Genomic DNA, 19045 nt, shown 5'->3' on the forward strand with positions numbered 1-19045 from the left:
TTTGTATTTATTCTGTAATTTGTGTAAAATTATGAAGAAAGATGGCAAGAGATTTTATAAATTTTATTCACTACCATGACCAAAGTGTCTAGAGCAGTGCCTGGCACAAAGTAAATATTTATTGAATGAATAAATGAATTCTAAAGTCTGTAGCTTAAAGCCATAAAACACATAGTACTGACAAACTTCTTTTATAAGATGGTCTCACTGTGGGTTTATAATGTATTTCTTTTCAAATTACTAATGAGGTTGAGCATCTCTTACCATTATTTACTTGCTATGAATTTCTCCCCCATGTGAAATGCCTGTTCATGCCTTTTGCCCATTTTTCTAAAGGGCTGGGTGTCTTTTTCTTATATACCATGTTTCCCCAAAGATAAGACCTAGCCAGACAATCAGCTCTAATGCGTCTTTTGGAGCGAAAATTAATGTAAGATCTAGTCTTATTTTACTATAAGACCGGGTATAATATAATATAATATAATATAATATAATATAATATAATATAATACAATATAATACAATACAATATTATAATATAATATAATACCAGGTATAATATAATATAATATAATATAATATAATATAATATAATATAATATAATATAATATAATACCGGGTCTTATATTAATTTTTGCTCCAAAAGACGCATTACAGCTCATTTTCCAGCTAGGTCTTATTTTTGGGGAAACACGGTATGTATAGCTCTCTACACACTTGATTCTAACCGTCAAGCTATAAATTAGCAAATACCTTCTCCTTGTCTTTTCACTTTGTTTATGGTGTCCATGAATAGATGCTCTTAATTTTACTATAGCTGAATTTGTCAATCTGTTTATTTATGATTACTGCCTTTTGTGTGTGTTTTTAACAAATTCTTCCCTATATTGACATAAAAACATTTCCTTTTTTCCCCCTAAAAGTATTATAGTTTAACTTTCACATTTAGGTTGATTTTTGTGTGTGGTATGAGGTAGGTATCCAATTTCATTTTTGTCTGCATGGATGGATAACCAGGAGCTCCAGCACCATTTATTAAACAATCTCTCCTTTTCCCACTGATTTGTAAAGCTACTTCTCTCTTGTGACAAATCCCAAATATGGATGGGTATGTTTCTGGGTTATGATGTTCCTTTTGTCGATCTGTCAGTTTGTGTAGCAATACCACTGTCGTAATTATAGCTTAATAACAACTCTTGATATCCAATAGGGTAGCTCTTCCCTACCTCCCACCACCCCCATCCCGTTCCTTGTGGCTCTTTAAGAATGTCTTGGCATGGAAACATCCGAAATGCCCATCGGTAGACGACTGGATTAAGAAACTGTGGTACATTTATACAATGGAGTATTACGCAGCCATAAGGAAGAATGAAATCTTACCATTTGCAACAATATGGATGGACCTAGAGAACATTATGTTAAGTGAAATAAGTCAGACAGAGAAAGACAAATACCATATGATCTCACTTACATGTGGAATCTAAAGAAAAGAATACATGAATGAACTAATCAGAAACAGTCTCAGAGACATAGAGGAAAAACTGAGAGTTGCTAGATGGGAGGGGGATGGGGATAAGGGGGAAGGTGAGGGGATTAGAAAGTACAATCGGTAACCACAAGATTGCCACGGGGATACGAAAGTCAATTTGGGGAATGTGATTAATAATGTTGTAAGATTCTTAGGGTATCTGATGGACACTTGTCTCATTAGGGAGACCACCTCAGGGAAGATGTAGATGCCTGATCACTGCACTGTACACCTGAAGCTGAACAATAATGAATGTCAACTACATATATATATATATATATATATATATATATATATATTTACAAGAAACGGAGTACAGCATTAGGAATAGAGACAGTAGAAATGCAATAGCTGTGTGCGATGTCCGAGGGGTAGTGGATGGGGGAAGGGGAGTTGTCACTATGTGAGGGATATAAATGACAAATGTCTAACTATTACATTGTTTTGTGCACCTGAAACTAATAAAAAATAAAATAAAAATAAAAAAGAATGTCTTGGTTATTCTTGGGCCTTTGCTCTTCAATGGAAGTTTGAGACTCAGCCTAAGAAGATTTTTAAATGGCACTGAATCATCAATTTGAAGAGAAGGTACATCTTTTCTGCACTGAGTCTTCTGTAATGCCTTCTAATGAAATTTTTGAAGTTGTTCTTACAAAAGTATTGATTGTGGTATATTGTGTTTTTTATGTACAGCTAATTCGGTTTGCTAATCTTTTCTTTAAAATATTTACATTTATGTCATAAATGGTGTTAGCCTGTAATTTCCCTCTTTCGTTAATTGTGTGCCTTTGGTATTATGCTTATAATGGCCTCACAGAATGGATTGGATATCCACAAATACTTCCACAAATCCACTCCACAAATACTTGTAGTTCTGTTCTTTGATAGTTTGTAAGAACCACCTGGAGCTAAAGTTTCCTTCCTGGGAAAACTTTTAATTACTAATGCAATGTCTTTATTTAGGTACTATTGGCTATTTCTTGATTTAGTTTTGGCAAATTACATTTTTTTAGAAATTCTTCTATTTCATATGTTTTCCAATTTATTGGCAGAAAATTATTCATACTATTTTATTATCTTTTAAAAATTTCTGATGTGTCTATGTGCAATCAAACATCATTTATTTACATTTCTTTTTAGTTCATCAATCTTTCCCGAAATTTGTCTTTTCCAACAACCATCGTTTGTCTTTGTTGATCTTATTGCTGTATCTTTGCTTTTTTATTTCCACTATCTTTGTTATCTCCTTTCTACCTTCTTTGATGTTATTCTGGTATCTCTCCTTAACACGTTAATTTTCCACCTTAATTCTTTTCTAATACATGCTTTGAGGCTATAAAATTCCCCCTAAGTACCACCTTAGCTATATCTCACAGGTTCTTTTTTTAATGAACAAATCTTTTTATTGGGGTTAATAAAATTATATAGGTGTCAAGTATACAATTCTATAACACGTCATCTGCATATTGCACTGTCTCTTCACCACCTAAAGTCAAGTCTCCTTCTGACACCCTATATTTGACTCCCTTTATACTTTTTTATGTGATGTTTTCATTTTTTTAAATCAAAGTGGTTTTGAATGTCCATGAATGATTTGTTCTTTGACCCATAAGTTATTGAGAAGTGTGTATCATTTCAAAAATCACTGGAATTTTTATAACTAATTTCTGTTAATGACTTCTAAATTAATGCATTGTGGTCAAAGAAGGTGGTCTTTGTGATATCAATTCTTTGAAATGTGTTGAGCCTGGGTTTATGGGCTACTGTGAAATCAATTTTTATATGTTCCATATACACCTAAGAAAAAAAATTTTTTCTAATTTTTTGGTGCAAAGTTCTATTATGTGCCCATTAAATCAAGCTTCTTATTTATTTCAATCTTGTCTGTCTTGACTAAATTTTTTTCTCTGCTTGACCTATCACATACAGGAAGAGCATATTAAAATCTCTCTCTACTATGATGGATTTTTCAATTTATGCCCGGAGTTCTATCAACCAGCTTACAAAATTTTATGTCTTTGTGGTGAATTTTAAGATGTGATGACACGCTATTCTCATTAATGTGAAATTATAATTTTTACCTTATAATCTCATCTGATATTAATTTAGCTACCCTTGCTTTATTTTTAGTTAGTAGGATTTTCTTTTACTTTTTCTTTCATCTGACAATCTCTGTCTTCTGACAAAATCTGTTTATACCTTATAATCTTATCTGACATAAATTTAGCTACCTTAGCTAAGTGAAAAAAAGCCAGACACAGAAAGCCACATAGTATATGATTTCATTCATATGAAATGTCCAGAATAGACAAATCCATAGAGACAGAAAGTAAATCAGTGGTTGCGGGGCTTGCACGGGACAAGGAGGGAATGCAGATGGATCGAGGGTAACCTTTAGGGATGATGAAAATGTTCTAAAATTAGATAGTGGCAATGGTTGCACAACTCTGTGAACATGCTAAAAATGACTGAATTGCATTAGTCTTAAAGCTATGAAAAGGAATACAGGAATATAACTTCTGGCCTAAAGAACAGCAAAAACAACAAAAAACCTTTCACTTTCCTTCAAGAATGGGACTTTGGAAGCAAAATGTTACATGCTCCATATCCTACCGTCCAAATGCTGTCTATCTCCTTTTCGTGCTATAGTTTTTCATTTCCTCGGGAAAGACTTTCTCACCCAATGTTAACATGTTGAGCTCTGAGTCTCAAGGCCTTCCTATTGAGCAGCTGCTTATAAATTCTGGACAGATAGAAAGGAGAAAAATGCCCCTGGTGCATATATAAAAGGAGATAAATTCAACAATAAAGCCATTCAGAAGAAACTTTTTAGATAATATTGAAAACTAAAAACATTTACAAGAATCTGTTTTCTGTTATCATAATAAAATAAAATAAAAAATTAGTCCCTGTGGTGTGTTTGTAACAAAAAGAGTCTTCAAGGGCACTTAGACTTCAGAGATTATTGCTCTATCCTGTGAAATAAAACATTAAGTCTGTAAAGGCCTGACCTATGAAATAGTTGAACTGTTCGGATTGGCACATCTGTTTTCTGAAAGTTTAAATCTGTGGTGTTTCTTCATCAGTCAGCTAGAACTTTGAAATTGCCCTCTTATCCAGTCACATGTAAGTTAAATAATATGATGACTCCACCAGACTCCTTGTCTTGAAACAATAAGTTTTACTGTCACATTAGACACCAAATGGGAAAAATGGCAGCGCTAAAACTCTTAGACTTCTCTATAGATTTAACACCGCACTGCCATTCCAATGCCCCTTCAGGCCCTACAAGAAAGAGTCCTATTTGTGCTGACATTTCCCATTCCTACACTTTGGATGTATGTGCTCATACAAAATGAAAAGGGAGAAAAAGGGAAGAAAAATATTGAATATACAGAGCGAGGAATGGTGAGGTGCAAGGAGTGGTTTTAAGACACACAAACATAGCTCTCTAATGCAGGATATGAAAATGAAAGTTAAAAAGAAACCCACTGTCAATCAGCTGAAAAGCTTACCTTTGAAGAATCAACATTGCTTGCTGTTCAGAAATAGTTAAACCTAGTATCTTGAGAGACTGGACAATTTCGGAAGCCTCAATTTTTCCTTTAAAAAATAAAAACAACATAAACTCAGACTCAGAACTGATAAAAACCTTAGAAATCATGAATCTCAAATTCCTAATTTTATAAGGGAAAGCCTTGAACTGATTAAGGTAAAATTATGAATTTAGGTGAGAATTATATTTGCTTCAATACATATTGCAACACCAACTCAAAATTTAACAAATACATTAAACAAGCACATACAGTATTTCATTCAGAAATCATAACTGCTTTGTAGATAAATAATGATATTCCCTCTAAAGGAGAAGAGACTGAGAGACTAAGTGGCTTTACCAAGGAACATTAAGAAGCAGCGGAACTGAAATCCAAATCAAGATACCCTGATTTTGAGGTAAATTCAATTAAGCTAGGATCTATTAATTTTAAAAGTATGCATTTCTACATTTTCATAAGTGACTAGGCATTTATTATGCATAAATATGTATTACACTGGGTTAAAAGGAAGTAGAAAATGACTAAATGAAGCCAAAGAGTGTGGACTATTCTTCTGAGAAATTTAGCAATAAAAATACAGAGAACAAGGATAACAAGATGGTGGGAAAGGGAAAATTATTATTGGAGAAATTAGAGCATGTTTGTATACTGAAGGAGAAGAATCAGAAGAGAAAAAAGGGAAACTATAAGCAATAAATGCGAGTAATATTGTATTCCCTCAAGCTGCTCATGGACTCATGAGGTTCCTAAGACTAACAGCATGTGACAGGAAGAAACAAAGCAGCATAAGAGAGGATTTGATGCCAAACCAGTATTAATGGCAATGTTCTCTAGGAAAAGAGCAAGACAAAAATTACTGTTTGTGGTGAAAGGAAAGGCTTCATTTAAGGCAAGGACTTTGAAGAAATGCCAGGGTTTGAAGAGCATCCTGGGGAGAGCAAAGGAGCAGCCTGAGAATCTGAACAATGTAAGGACCATTAGAGAAATCCATCTGTTTGCAATGACATTCCTTAAATACCACTCTGAATATTCTCCTTTATAATTGCACTCTTAATGAGATACCCTTGATTCTCACTATTCACGGTCATTACATGAACAATGAATTAGCAAATTCTGAATCATTGGTTCCTATGGGAAATACAGGGTTAGGTTCCTCTGAGCCTCTGGTCACAACATTTTTTCTCAACCAAGCAATACAAAATCTTGTTTTATGTGTGTTTTTATTTAAAGACATCTTATTAAATATGTATTATTGACTCTTCAACACTGACCTCACAGTCAACAGCACTATAACTGATGCCTGAATGAAGCTTACTAACGCAGACATTTTCTTCCTACGGCACATCATGGCCTTCTTACATTTAGGAATTCTAGACAGAATTATGCTTGGGAGCCATTTTAAACAACAAAATCACCAACAAAAAGCACAAAAATGCGAACAAAAAATGTCACTAAGTAGACTAAAGAAGAACACTTTTTTAAAGTACGAGAGCTGAAACAAAAGAGCAGAGCATCACCTTGTTCTACCTCAGCTAGAAATTGCACGTCAAGCAACGAAACGTTTCACTGCTCTGCGCATGTCCACGAAGGACTGTGAAAGCGCTATGAGGATTAACTGTGGGGTTAAATTTCAGCAGGCAGCCAAGTTCTCAAATACAGAATCCTGGGAGGGGGCTTGGGAGGATGCGTGAAAAAGGGAAAGGGATTAAGAAGTACTCAGTAGTTATGGGGATGTAGGGTTCAGCATAAGGAATATAGTCAATAGTATTGTAATAACTATGTGTGGTGTCAGTATTGTAATAACTATGGTGGGTACTATACTTATGGGGATCACTTTGTAAGTTACATAAATGTCTAATCACTATGTTGTACACCTGAAACTAATATAATATTGTTTGTCAACTAATTGAAAAATTATTTTATAATTTTTAAGCAAAAAGAAACAGAATCCACAAATAATGAGGCTAGATTGCACATGCTTTGCTTTAACGAAGTCTGATAAACAAATCATGAACCTGTAATGATAAATTTTTTAAAAAATATAGAAACAAGATAAATTAAGGGGAAACTGTATTTACTACAAATGTATCATAAAATTTCATCGTTAGTTATTTCCTCTAGTTCATTCAGAATTTCCTGAAATGGACACTGATATGTGCACAACCTATATACTGGGATGACTGACCTCTCCTTACCTGGCAGATGGTCGTGAGGTAGCGCCATCTCCCGCTACTGCCTGTCCTAACACTAGACAGATAGTCCTATCTCGGCAGCTGAATTGTACAGGGTCCAGGATGGGAGGAAAGTTTACGGGGAAGAGGTAAAGTTGCAAGAACAGGGTTTCGCTAGAAAACTGGATGAAGGCCAGACTTGGGGGTAGATAATGTAAGGTTATGGGAGATAGCAAGTGTTCCAATAGCACTACTTTCTACCATAAACTCAACTCTTACTGGCTGAGAGTCACAGACTTGAACAGTCTTCAAAACCATTCAAAGGATTTAGTTGCTTGTTTGTTTGAAGGAACCTGCCTTGACTCGAACTGAACTTAATGTTCAGTATAAACCAGGGGCCAGTAAACTATAACCCTCTGACCAAATACGGCCTGTTGCTTGCTTTTGTAAATAAAGTCTTATTGGAACATAGCCATGCCCATTCATTACATATTGTCTATGGATGTTTCTGTAAGTCTATGAATGAAATGGTCCTGACTACTCATACATAGGGAGGGGCTGGAGACTGCATTCTAATTTTGTAAAATAAATCCCCTCTTCCTAGCAAAGGTTGCCTCTAGTGATAAGGGTTTCATGACTCTTCTCTTTCTCCTACTGTGGTCCTTGCTTTTTGCTCTACACAACTGGGACTGTAACTTCAAGTTATTAATCAAATAGAGAAACCATAATTCCAGTCAGAATATACATATTGAAATGTCTATCTACTATTTTTTTTCCTAATTTTCAGGATCAGAGAGTATCTGCTCTAAATTAATTCTTTTAAAAAACTATCAAATGAAAGATAATATGAAAATATTTTAAATATTAGAATGTATAATATTTATGCCTATATGCAAAACAAAAATAAATCCTTCTTGCCCAGAGAGCAAGGAAAGATAATTATTTTTAACCCACAGCTTTAAGTCAAATCAGCATAATGTTCCATAGTTAACATTTTATACAAACAGCCCTAAAACTCATTGTTTTTTAATTTAGTGGACAAAGTTATCTATAAGTGTTCTTCACTAAAAACATAAATTCTATATAAAATTATATTACTAAGAAAAACAAGTATTACACTAGTAATAATTATTATCTAAAAAAAGACAGACTAAATATACATTGTTTTAGACTCTTAAAAGTATGAGAAGTGCTTCTTCATAGCTGGTGATGAATGGAAAAAAAGACTCACCATCATTATTTTTGTCCAAACTCTTAAATGCCAACTTCATTTTTTTCTCATGGTCTTTAAGATACTTCATAAATTCTTCAAAATCCAGCTTCCCATCTTTGTTGATATCACCAGTAGTAAAAATTTTCTACAGAAAGAAAGAGAGAGAGAGAGACATTTTAATATGGGCTAAACTACTAAATTATTTGTACATGTATTTCAAGTAGCTTGGCTGTTTTCCTACAAGACATGTGTTTCATAAATACCAAGATAGAAGAAAAACACTTGACCTAGCATGTGATTTAAATATTTAAATAGTAGTTTCCCTTCTATTTTCAAAATTAAATAATCTTTTCCTAAAGATGATGTTTACAAAAAGCTGTCATATCAAACTGTCTATCTTTATTAGTAGAAATAATTGCCTTTGAGAAATAAATAAAAATTATGGTATTTGTTATTAAATGTAAGCCTTATCCCACTGCTACCCAAAATATAAACCTTCTGCTGATTAGGACACTCGCAATCACCCGCTCAAAGCTTACAAATTCTGTTGATTTGATGGCCATGCTCTTCTGGGGAAATAATGCCTCATTGTGGCAGGATGGTGTAATGGTCAGACTTCTAAGTTCTGGACTCAGAGAGTAAAAGGTCTGAAACTCATGAGATGCAACAAAAGCTTAGAGGAAAATTTATGGGTTTAATACACAATTAGAAATGAAGAAAGGCTGGAAATCAACGAAGCATTATTAAGATTTACCTCAATCTTAAGTAATTAGAAAAAAAAATTTTTTAAGTAGAAGGAAAGAAATAAAGAGTAAAGAGTAATCCAAAAGAAAACAAATATACCAATGAAAGGATAAACAATATCAAAAAATAGCCCATTGGAAAAAAACCAATAAAATTGATAAACCCCTGAAATTGGCAAAGAACCAACATCAGAAAGTAACAATGAAAATTATTAGACATTATAGAATCTAAAGATATTATGAACAACGTATCAAAAAGTGCAAAAATTGAGATAAAATAGACAAATGCCTAGAAAAAGAGAACTTATTGAAAATTGACACATCGATAGAAAATCTGAGTAGTCCTATAAGTATCAAAGAAATTTAATCTATAATTTAAAAACATTCCCATGAAAGAAAATTATAAGCAATGTCGTTAGTGAAATAGATTCAAAAATCCTAAATAAAATGTTAGCAAATCAAATCTAACAATGTATAAAATGGGTAATACTATATAAAAAACGGACAATATTATATATAAAATAATATATAACAATATATAAAAGATAACAGCATATAAAATGGGAGCTATAACTATATAGATATAAATACCTAGATATCTAAATATCTAGATATAGATATAGATGTAGATATAGATACATATCTCGTATTCCAGTAATGCCAGGTTAGGTTAACACTGAAAAAAAAAAAAAAACTTGTAATTTACAACAGTAACCGAATAAAAGAGAAAAGTCATATGAGCATCCTAATAAACACAGAAAAATGTTTGATGGATTCAACATCATTCATAATTAAAAACTCCCAGCAAACTAGGAATAAAGTGCTTCCTTGGTCTAATACAGTGTATGTACATACAAAGAATTCTAGCATTTTTTGTTAGAAGAGTGTGAGTAGGATTCTCTGTCTGCAACCTAAATAGCCTTGATTCAAATACTTTTGATTAGCACTTAGTTTCAAAAGCAAATACATTTGTATCGTCACTGAAAAATAATTATTTCTATTTCATTCCTTTTACAAATTAAATTGATGATGATTTTCATCTGGAAATTATTTCCTGATTACTCAACACATATACTGAGATTTGCATCATCCAAGAGAAAATGTCACCGCATTCTGGGGTGCCATTTAGGTACTGAGTTTCATCTAAAAACTTGATATTGTGGTCAATAGAAATGTTAGTGAACAGCTATGATTTTGGAAATTCCAAGTTAAAGGACACGTCCCAAGTGGCGAGGGAGCATCTTCCAACTCGGTTCCCATCTAGGCTATAGTAACAGGTGAGCACATTAAACAAGATGACCCTCAAAACAAGGTTGCGGCCAACATCTTGAGAGCAATTTGAAGTTGGACGTCTTACCATCAGGGAGAAAACTGAGAAAAATGTTTGAGAAAAGTATGAGCTGTGTTGAGTTATTCTTAATACAGGAAGGTTGGTAATCGACCTGAAGACTAGAGTGCAGCCCAGGTCAAGGTTAGGGACATATAAATGTGGCTTCACTCCTCTCTACCCAAGGCCTCTCCCGGGCTCCCAGCCCCATCATCTCTCTGACCAGCCTCTCAGAGACCCACCTGCGCTTCCTCCCGGAAGGAAAAATCCTCTATATCCTCCAGGCCTTCCTGAATCTCAAGGATGTCCAGGGTCCCGTCTTCATTACGGTCCAGGTACCAAAAGAGTTCTTCGTAGAGGGCGTCCATTAGGGATGCCTCTTACCGTAGGGGTGGTCCACACCGCGGGCCCCCGTGAGTTTCCCAGAGGGGGAAGCAAGAGGGAGGAAGGGAATCTCTCTACGTAGCACAAGTCCAGTCAGCAGAGACCTAAGACAGCAGCGCCCTCTGAAGCACCAAAGACAAAGCCCCTTCGCGAGGGAAAGCGCAGGAAGGAGCTCGCTCTTCGCAACGGCTCCAGGGCAGAGGCGCGAGGGGCTCCTGGAGCCTCGGTGGGGGCTACACTGGGGGCCTGGCCCTGGACGGGGTGCCTGTTCCGGCTGCGCTCCCAGGTCAGCTGATCAGACACCCTGGTCCCTGCCCTACTCCAGGAGGAGGCGAAAGGGGACAACTCACACCCTTTCCCCCAAAATTTCCAGAAGGACCTCTGCACAGGACTGTACACGTAGAGCTTTTAGAGGAACGTGGGTAGGAGTGTTGGGACTGTGAGGCCATAATGACCAGTGGTGAGGTCCAACTTTTATTTTTTTTTCAGTTGTTTGGTCACACCTTTCAAAGAATTCTTCTAAGGATGAGGCCCTTAAGAACTGTCGTAGTGAAGATTGGGAATTGAAAACCTAATTAAAAAACTGCCCACTTGGGCCTTTCCTTCTGTGATTCTCCCCCCACCCCCAACCCCTCCCTCGTCCCCAGCTCCTTATCTTCCTCCCGCATTGCAGGAGCTGCCCCGCAAGGCTGCTCTAACCACACAGGCCCAGCTCTCACCTTACAGATGTTGGCAGCACATTTGGAAGGATAATCGCAAAGTGAGCAGAAGTCAGGAGAAGACCCAGAGAATGTGAGGAGACACGCAGAAACAACATCTGTGGCTCCTTCTTAATCCCCACTCTCCAGAAGCACAGAGAGCTCCGTCTTCCCTACACGTATACACATATGGTCCCTCATGCTGCTCCCCTGGGAACGTGGAGATGCAGCTTCACAGTCAAAACTCCACTTTGTATGGAATCCATTTTCCTTAATATAGAGAACTCTTTAAAACGTTGAATATTGGGCTGGCCCCGTGGCTCAGGGGGTTGGAGCGCCAGGCTCCTAATGCCAAGGTCACCGGTTGGATTCCAACAGGGGCGAGTGAGCTGCACCCTCTACAGCTAAGATTGTGAACAACAGCTCTCCCTGGAGCTGGACTGCCATGAGCAGCCCACAGCCAGCATAAGCTGCCGGGAGCCGCCAACAGATGACCAGCGACCAACTGCCTCAGCCGGGGGAGCGCAAGGCTCATAACACCAGCATGGGCCAAGGAGCTGCGTCCTACACAGCTAGACTGAGAAACAGCGGCTTGAACCGGAGTGGGGAGGGGGAGGCGGGAAAATGGCAAGGGGGGGGAAGGTGAATATTAAAATTCATGTAAAGCTACAAGAACTCTCATTGCTGGTGGGAATGCAAAATGGTATAGAGACTTTGGAAGACAGTTTGGCAGGTTCTTACATAACTAAACACATTCTTACCGTACAATCCACCAATCACACTCCTTGGTATCTACCCAGAGGAGTTAAAACTTATATAACTTATGTCCATACAAAACCTGCACACATGTTTATAGCAGCTTTACTCATAACTGCCAAACATTGGAAGCAAGCAAGACGTCCTTCAGTAGGAGAAAAGATAAACTGTGCTACATCCAGACAATGGAATATTATTCAGTGCTAAAAAGAAATGCACTACCAAGCCATGAAAACACACAGAGGAACCATGAATGCATATTACTAAGTGAAAGAAGCCAATCTGAAAAGGCTACAAACTGTATGATTCTAGCTCTGTGACATCCTGGAAAAGGCAGAACTATGGAGACAATAAAAAGATCAGTGGTTGCCAAGCGATCTGGGGAGTGGGGGGAAGGATGAATAGACAGCACAGAGCATTTTTTAGGGCAGTGAAAATACTCTGTATAATACTATAAAGACTGACACATGTCCTTATACATTAGTCCACAGAATGGACAACACCAAGACTGAACCCTAAGGTAAACTATGGACTTTGGGTGACAAGGATGTGACACTGTAGGTTCATCAATTGTAACAAATGTGCCACTCTGGTGCCAGATATTAACATTAGGAGAGGCTTCCCATCTATGGGGGGATGGAGAGATATGGGAACTCTCCATACTTTCCTCTTAATTTTGTTGTGAACCTAAACCTGCTGCCTCCAAAAATAAATTCCTTTTTAAAAATTCATAAAGAAAATTTAATCGAGCGCTCGTCTGTCACTTCTTGCTCTTTTCACTCATCACATCAAGCTGACAAAATAAAGAGGGCCATCACATGTCCCATGGGTTTGCCTTTAGGAAGAGTTTCCACCACGGTTACTCAGAAACACGACTGGAGTCTTCACTATAAACAGCTCCCCCGAGCTGTGGAGCAGTGGCAAATGTCTAACGCTGTTTCACAAGAGATGCTGTGGCCCAATCAAGAACAAAATATCCCAAAAAAGAGGACTGAACAGTCCACAGGGAATGCCCTGTGCACTGCAGCAAAGGCAGGTCATCACAAAGTCACAGAAGGCAGACATCCAGGCAGGACACAAGAGTCCACCGGACAAAGTAGAAAAGACAGAAGGCACAGCCAGGGTAATAAGGAACAGACTGACAGCGTTTTCCAGAACTAATAGATAGCAGGGAGCAAAACATAGCTGACAGTCTCATCTAATAAAACTATTTGTGTTGACTAGATCTTTCCACTTTTTGAAATTATCTGTTTATTATTTGCTTTTCAATTATCCCTTAGCCATCCATCCAACACACACAGGCCTCCTACAGGGAAAGTTTTGAGAACACAGTTGTGGGACCCTGTCTCTCTCATTCACCACTATATCCCCACTGCATTGGACAGTCTAGCACTATTCAAAAACATGAACTGAATGAGTTTAATATTTGTGCTAAGTTACTGGGTTGCTCTTACTATTCCTAGTCTACATTGGAGATTTCCAGGCATTAAATAGCTTACTCAAGGTCACAAGTGCAGCAAATGGTGAAAACATTTGAACCCTGGCCTAACTGATTCCACAATGCATCATAGTAACTCTTACACACACTACACCAATTAACATAGAAAATACCATGGTCCACATTTCAGAGTGAGGCTTCAACCTTTCTCAACAAATCCTTGTGTGGTTTTCATAAATCTTTCAAACGTAGGTATCTCGGTTAACTATTTGTCCAGTTGATACAAATTCATGATGAATAATCCCTCTGTCAAAAAAGGTTAGCAACAGTGTTGCAACAAGTTTGCAAACTTAATTGTCAGACCTCATAAGTCAGGAGAAAACACAAAAGATACAGATGTTATATATTTCAGAACATCTGACATAAATGTAGTTGGAATTCCACTGTTTTTCTTATACCATAATTTCCCTGCCACGATGCCTTAAAAATGCACTTCTATGACTTCCATATTTATTTCCTTAGGTAATAAAGTCATGGAGTCAATGACACTAATGGAGTCAATCCTCCTTTGTAATGGAGAAATTATCTCATGGAGAGAAACCCTGAAAAGAAATTCAACTCAAAGTAATAAACATTGCTAAGCTACTGTTTTTGTATGTGATCCTATTCTATCTGTAGTTGTGAATATGAAATTTAAAGACAGTGAGTCAAAAAAATCATAGAATGTGACAGTTAAAAGAGCCCTTAAATCATGTCACCCAGTCCAACTATTCCTCTGACACTGCCCAATCCTTCAGCATATACTCGATACCCATGGGGACAGAGGGCCCTCAAGGAGCTGGCCTTGTAGTACATCTGTTATCACAGTTTAAAGGTTTTTGTACATACACTTGCATATCCAGTTACACGTGATCTTGAGAAAAACTCTGTCCAGACGGCAAGGAAGATATTTGCATTTTAAGAATAATGAAAGTAAAGCAAGGGATTAAATGACTTGACCAAGACTATATGGTCAGTTTGCACAAGTATGGAACTTTGAACTCTAAGCTGCTTCCTCACTTCTTGCTCTTGGTCATCCTCTCAGCTCTAAGAGTCCAATGATACTCAATCTCTCCTAAGAAAGGTCCAGTAAGAGTCTGAGCCTGTGAAAATACGGCAAACAACTTAACTTTAAAACTGCTTATAACTTCCCAGGCTAACTGAACACATTTGTTAATCAGCTAGCCCTGAACTTGGCTACAGGAATACCTTCAAATGCTACAAAACCTGTCCCGCTTTCTCCTCCACACAGTAATAAAAGAGTTGCCACTAACATGATGGCAAGATTTGAGAAGGAAGAAAAAAATGTCTGTAAAATCCTGTTGGACAAGATCCTCTTTTTTCATTTTATTGCCTTAATTCTAAATTCAGATTTGTTTTTCTTTTGGCCCTACACTGTCCCACAGTCTTCCAAGCCTAAATTGAAACAAAATAACATATTTATTACTCAGCTAAAATTGCTGACTCTTCACCACATCAGTTTATTTCCCTCATGATTTCTATTTCAGTAAATTAAAATTTAGATTATTTCCTCTACCCTTTAATGTCCCTAATTATTTTTCCTCAGAGTACCTCAAATGACACCCAAACATTGGGACTGTCTTTTACAATGCTCTAATGTGGCCTCTGATGAAAAACAACCAAGAAGGGGGCGGGAGGGAGAAGGAAGAGAAAGGAGATAGAAAATACTCTAAAAAGCCGACAGGATTACTGGATGGTTATGGGGAAATGAGTAATGGCTGCTCTATCCTTGTTCCTCATACTACATTCCACTCTCATTCCATATTCGGACATTCCTGAGTTCTAGGAGAACTTAATGTGAATTTTCTCTCTTCTTTTTGCTTAGATGAGTAAGACAGGCTCCTCGTCCTCAAGATGCATGGTCTTAGTGAAGGGCACCGTCAACAAATAAAAACAATACCGTTTGAAAATTATAACAGCAGTGACATGTGAGACAAAGGCCTACACCTAGTAGGGCGTGATCAGTTCGTCTGTAGAGGGGGGTCCAGCAAGGCTCATCCCAGAAGAGGTGAAATTATCAAAAAACAAAAAAATTTTTTTAAACTCCCTTTTTTCTCCTAATCATAGAAATGTAATATGCGTTCATTTTTTAAAAACTGAAAATACGAAATTGTAAAGAAAAAATTTAATTCCTACCATGCAGAAATAACCATTCTTAACCTTTTATTGAAGAATGTATCAGTCAAAAAAGACTGCTAGGAATAGTTAATACCTGGCATGAGCACATTATGTTTGTGTGTATGTATGTAGGTAGGTAGGTATAAGATATATTTTACGTATATGTATAAAATACATATAGTGATAAACATTTGCCATCCTGTTCTGTGTTTGCATACACACAGTTTTATACAATTTCTTTTATAATTTATATGAATTTTGGGAAACATTTTTTTATTCCTGATTTGGAGTTCTCTCTTTCTTAATCTTACCAAAAGTTATTTTATTCATATTTTCAAAGAACTAACCAAAAACAGCATATATTTAGAAATTTAAAGCACACATTTAAATAATTCATGGCTTGGAGATAAAATCATATTGGAAACTAGAAAACACCTGGAACTAAATAACAAAAGGACAAACTTGTGGGATGCAGTTAAAGTAGTGATTAAAGGGATACTGTAGTTCAAATTAATGAATCAAGCATTCAACTGAAGAAATTAGAAAAAGTAAATGAGCAAAACTGAAGGAAATAAACAGAAATTGAGAGAATAAAAAAAGAAAAAAACGAAAAGGACCAAAACTTGGTTCTTTCAAAGTATAACTAGACAAACCTTTGGCAACAAAGGCAACAAAGGAAGTGGGGGAAAGATAGCTATCAGGAATGACAGAACATAACTACAGATAAAGTCAGCACTTTTTAAAAATCATAAGTGATATTATGAATCTTGGTCAAAATGGGCAGTTTCCTAAAAATCGTAACTTACTAACTCAGACTCAAGAAGAAACAGTAAACTGAAGGCACCTGTCACTACAAAAGACATTGAATGAGTAGCTTAAAATACGTAACTATGAAACAGTTGTTGGCTCTTAAGTGAATCACTTTCCCTGTCGAGATAGGGCATGCCAAAGTGCCCTCCTATGTTTCAGTGGAGTTGGAAGAGTTCCAAATATGTGCGCCCTGCTCAGGGGGCTGAACTTCAGTGTCATAATGGAAATGACTCAGAGAAGTTGAAATTGCTCACAGATGGGCCAACCCTTCAGGTCAACTCATGGACTTAGGGCAAGAGGAAGGTCTTAACCGAGGAATGTCGCCTCTCTTCCACAGAGAGGTGGGGGAAACGTAAGACTGGTTTTCAAACAGATCTGAAACAGTAGACAAAACTGGTGTAACAAAGCAGCTTCGAAGAGATACAAAGTGTGAGCCTTTTTACAGAATTTGGGGCCCACTGAAATCTGAGAGCTAAAAAGTTCAAGTTTGATTAAACGTTTTGCAAAGGCGCAAAAAAAAGCAGGTTAAGGAGCTGGGATACGTTCAGACCAAAAGTATCGTGGTACAGTGGGCCAGAGTGTTCACGGCACTAATTTTATCTGGAAAAATACTCGTAGCCTTTCAGATCCTGACGCGCATCTGCTGAGGATACCTGGCCGCGCGCCCCATTCCGGAGCGTCTGAACCCATTCGCGAGCTGAAGTCCTAGTTCCTCCTCCTTCCTAGTAGAGCCGCGGGCCACCGCCCTCGGTGCTGACAGCGCGCTGTCCCCGCAGCCCTTCTGGCCCTCAGGCCGCGGCCTGGCAGCGACCCACCTCCTCGGCGTCCTGGCCCAGGGGGATGCCCAGGTTCCTGAGCCCGTCCTGCAGCTCGCCGATGTCGATCACGCCGTCACGGTTGCGATCCAGCTGCTGGAAGAGGGTCTCGTAGCGCGTCGGCCGCTCAGCGTCCTGGCAGGCCGCCGCGGGCAGCACGAAGCCCCGCAGCCAGCGCAGCATGGTCCTGGTAGCGCGGGCGGCCCAGCCGAGGAGAGTCACCCGGGCCCGCGCGACGGCCCCCGGCCTGGTAATGTGCAGGACGTAGGAGCCGAGACCCCACCCAAGCCCGGTCGGCGCGCTGGGAGGGGCCGCGCCCGCTGCTGCTCGGGGAGGAGCTCGCCCCGCGCCAGCCTCCGCCAGAGGCGCGGAGGGACGGGCCTCGCGCTGCCGAGGGCGGGCAGGAAGTGGAAGGGCTGCGGGTGGGTCTCCGGAGCGGTTGTGGGGCCTGGGCAGAGAATGCTGCTCGATCCCAGCTGTCGGGGGTGCGGGTAGGGGCGCACGCCCCCAGAAGTCGTGGGTTTCAGCTTCAATTATTAAGAGCGGGGAGCGGGGGCAGTTTGGAGCTCAAGTTACTTAACTTCAAGACCCCCTTTCCCTTCTGGCTTGGAGCCTGGGCGCATTGCCCAGAGGTAGTTCTCTCAGCCTGGAAATTAGGCCAATGGGGCTTTGTCTAGCAGATCTTTATCTCGCACAGATCTCTGACTTCCCTGTGACTCCAGAGACACTACACATCTCTGGGCCTGTTTTCCCTTCACAAAAATGAGGAACTTGGGTGATTGCACACCTGGGATAGGAATTCTGCTCGAAGAAACGGAGGGATTAAATCTGAAGGCAATTAATTTTTTTTTAAAGGAACACCTAAAAGTAACAGTGTCATATGTGAATTATATCACAAATTGGGAAAAACCAAAGAGGTAGAACTCAAGAGTCTTTTGCAGAAAACGTAGCATCTATCCAGGTGGGCAGTGGTAAAAAGAGGGACTGCTTCTCTCTACAGGTTACTATGATGTGCCTCTGATAAATCATAGGGAGCATCTGCCAACAGCACTTGTCAGAAAAACCTCAGGCCCTTTCTCTCAAGATAGGTGCAGTTACAAGGCTTGGGGTTTGCTGCCCAGGTAAGACAGAACTTCTTACTGCACAAAATGGGACAAGGGGGCCGGCCCGGTGGCTCAGGCGGTTAGAGCTCCATGCTCCTAACCCCGAAAGCTGCGGGTTCAATTCCCACATGGGCCAGTGGGCTCTCAACCACAGGCTGCCAGTTCAATTCCTCGACTCTCTCAAGGGATGGTGGGCTGCGCCCCCTGCAACTGGCAACTGGACCTGGAGCTGAGCTGCGCCCTCCACAACTAAGATTGAAAGGACAACTTGACTTGGAAAAAATGTCCTGGAAGTACACACTGTTCCCTAATAAAGTCCTGTT

General features: G+C 38.7%; 1 protein-coding gene across 1 annotated transcript in view; it reads right to left on the reverse strand.

The window, feature by feature from the left end:
• The window catches only part of LOC109455149 (mitochondrial adenyl nucleotide antiporter SLC25A24), a 35179-nt gene extending 17143 nt beyond the window's left edge, over window positions 1–18036 (reverse strand). Inside the window, exons 1-3 of the mRNA XM_019746516.2 lie at window positions 17620–18036; window positions 8489–8615; window positions 5045–5132 (exon numbers count right to left, since the gene is read on the reverse strand). Of these exons, the coding sequence (XP_019602075.1) occupies window positions 5045–5132; window positions 8489–8615; window positions 17620–17802 (398 nt within the window). The 5' untranslated portion in view covers window positions 17803–18036. The remainder of the gene's footprint in view (window positions 1–5044; window positions 5133–8488; window positions 8616–17619) is intronic.
• Between the last annotated feature and the right edge of the window lie 1009 nt (window positions 18037–19045).

Source organism: Rhinolophus sinicus, linkage group LG14, assembly GCF_036562045.2.
Source record: "Rhinolophus sinicus isolate RSC01 linkage group LG14, ASM3656204v1, whole genome shotgun sequence".
In the NCBI taxonomy this organism is placed as follows: domain Eukaryota; kingdom Metazoa; phylum Chordata; class Mammalia; order Chiroptera; family Rhinolophidae; genus Rhinolophus; species Rhinolophus sinicus.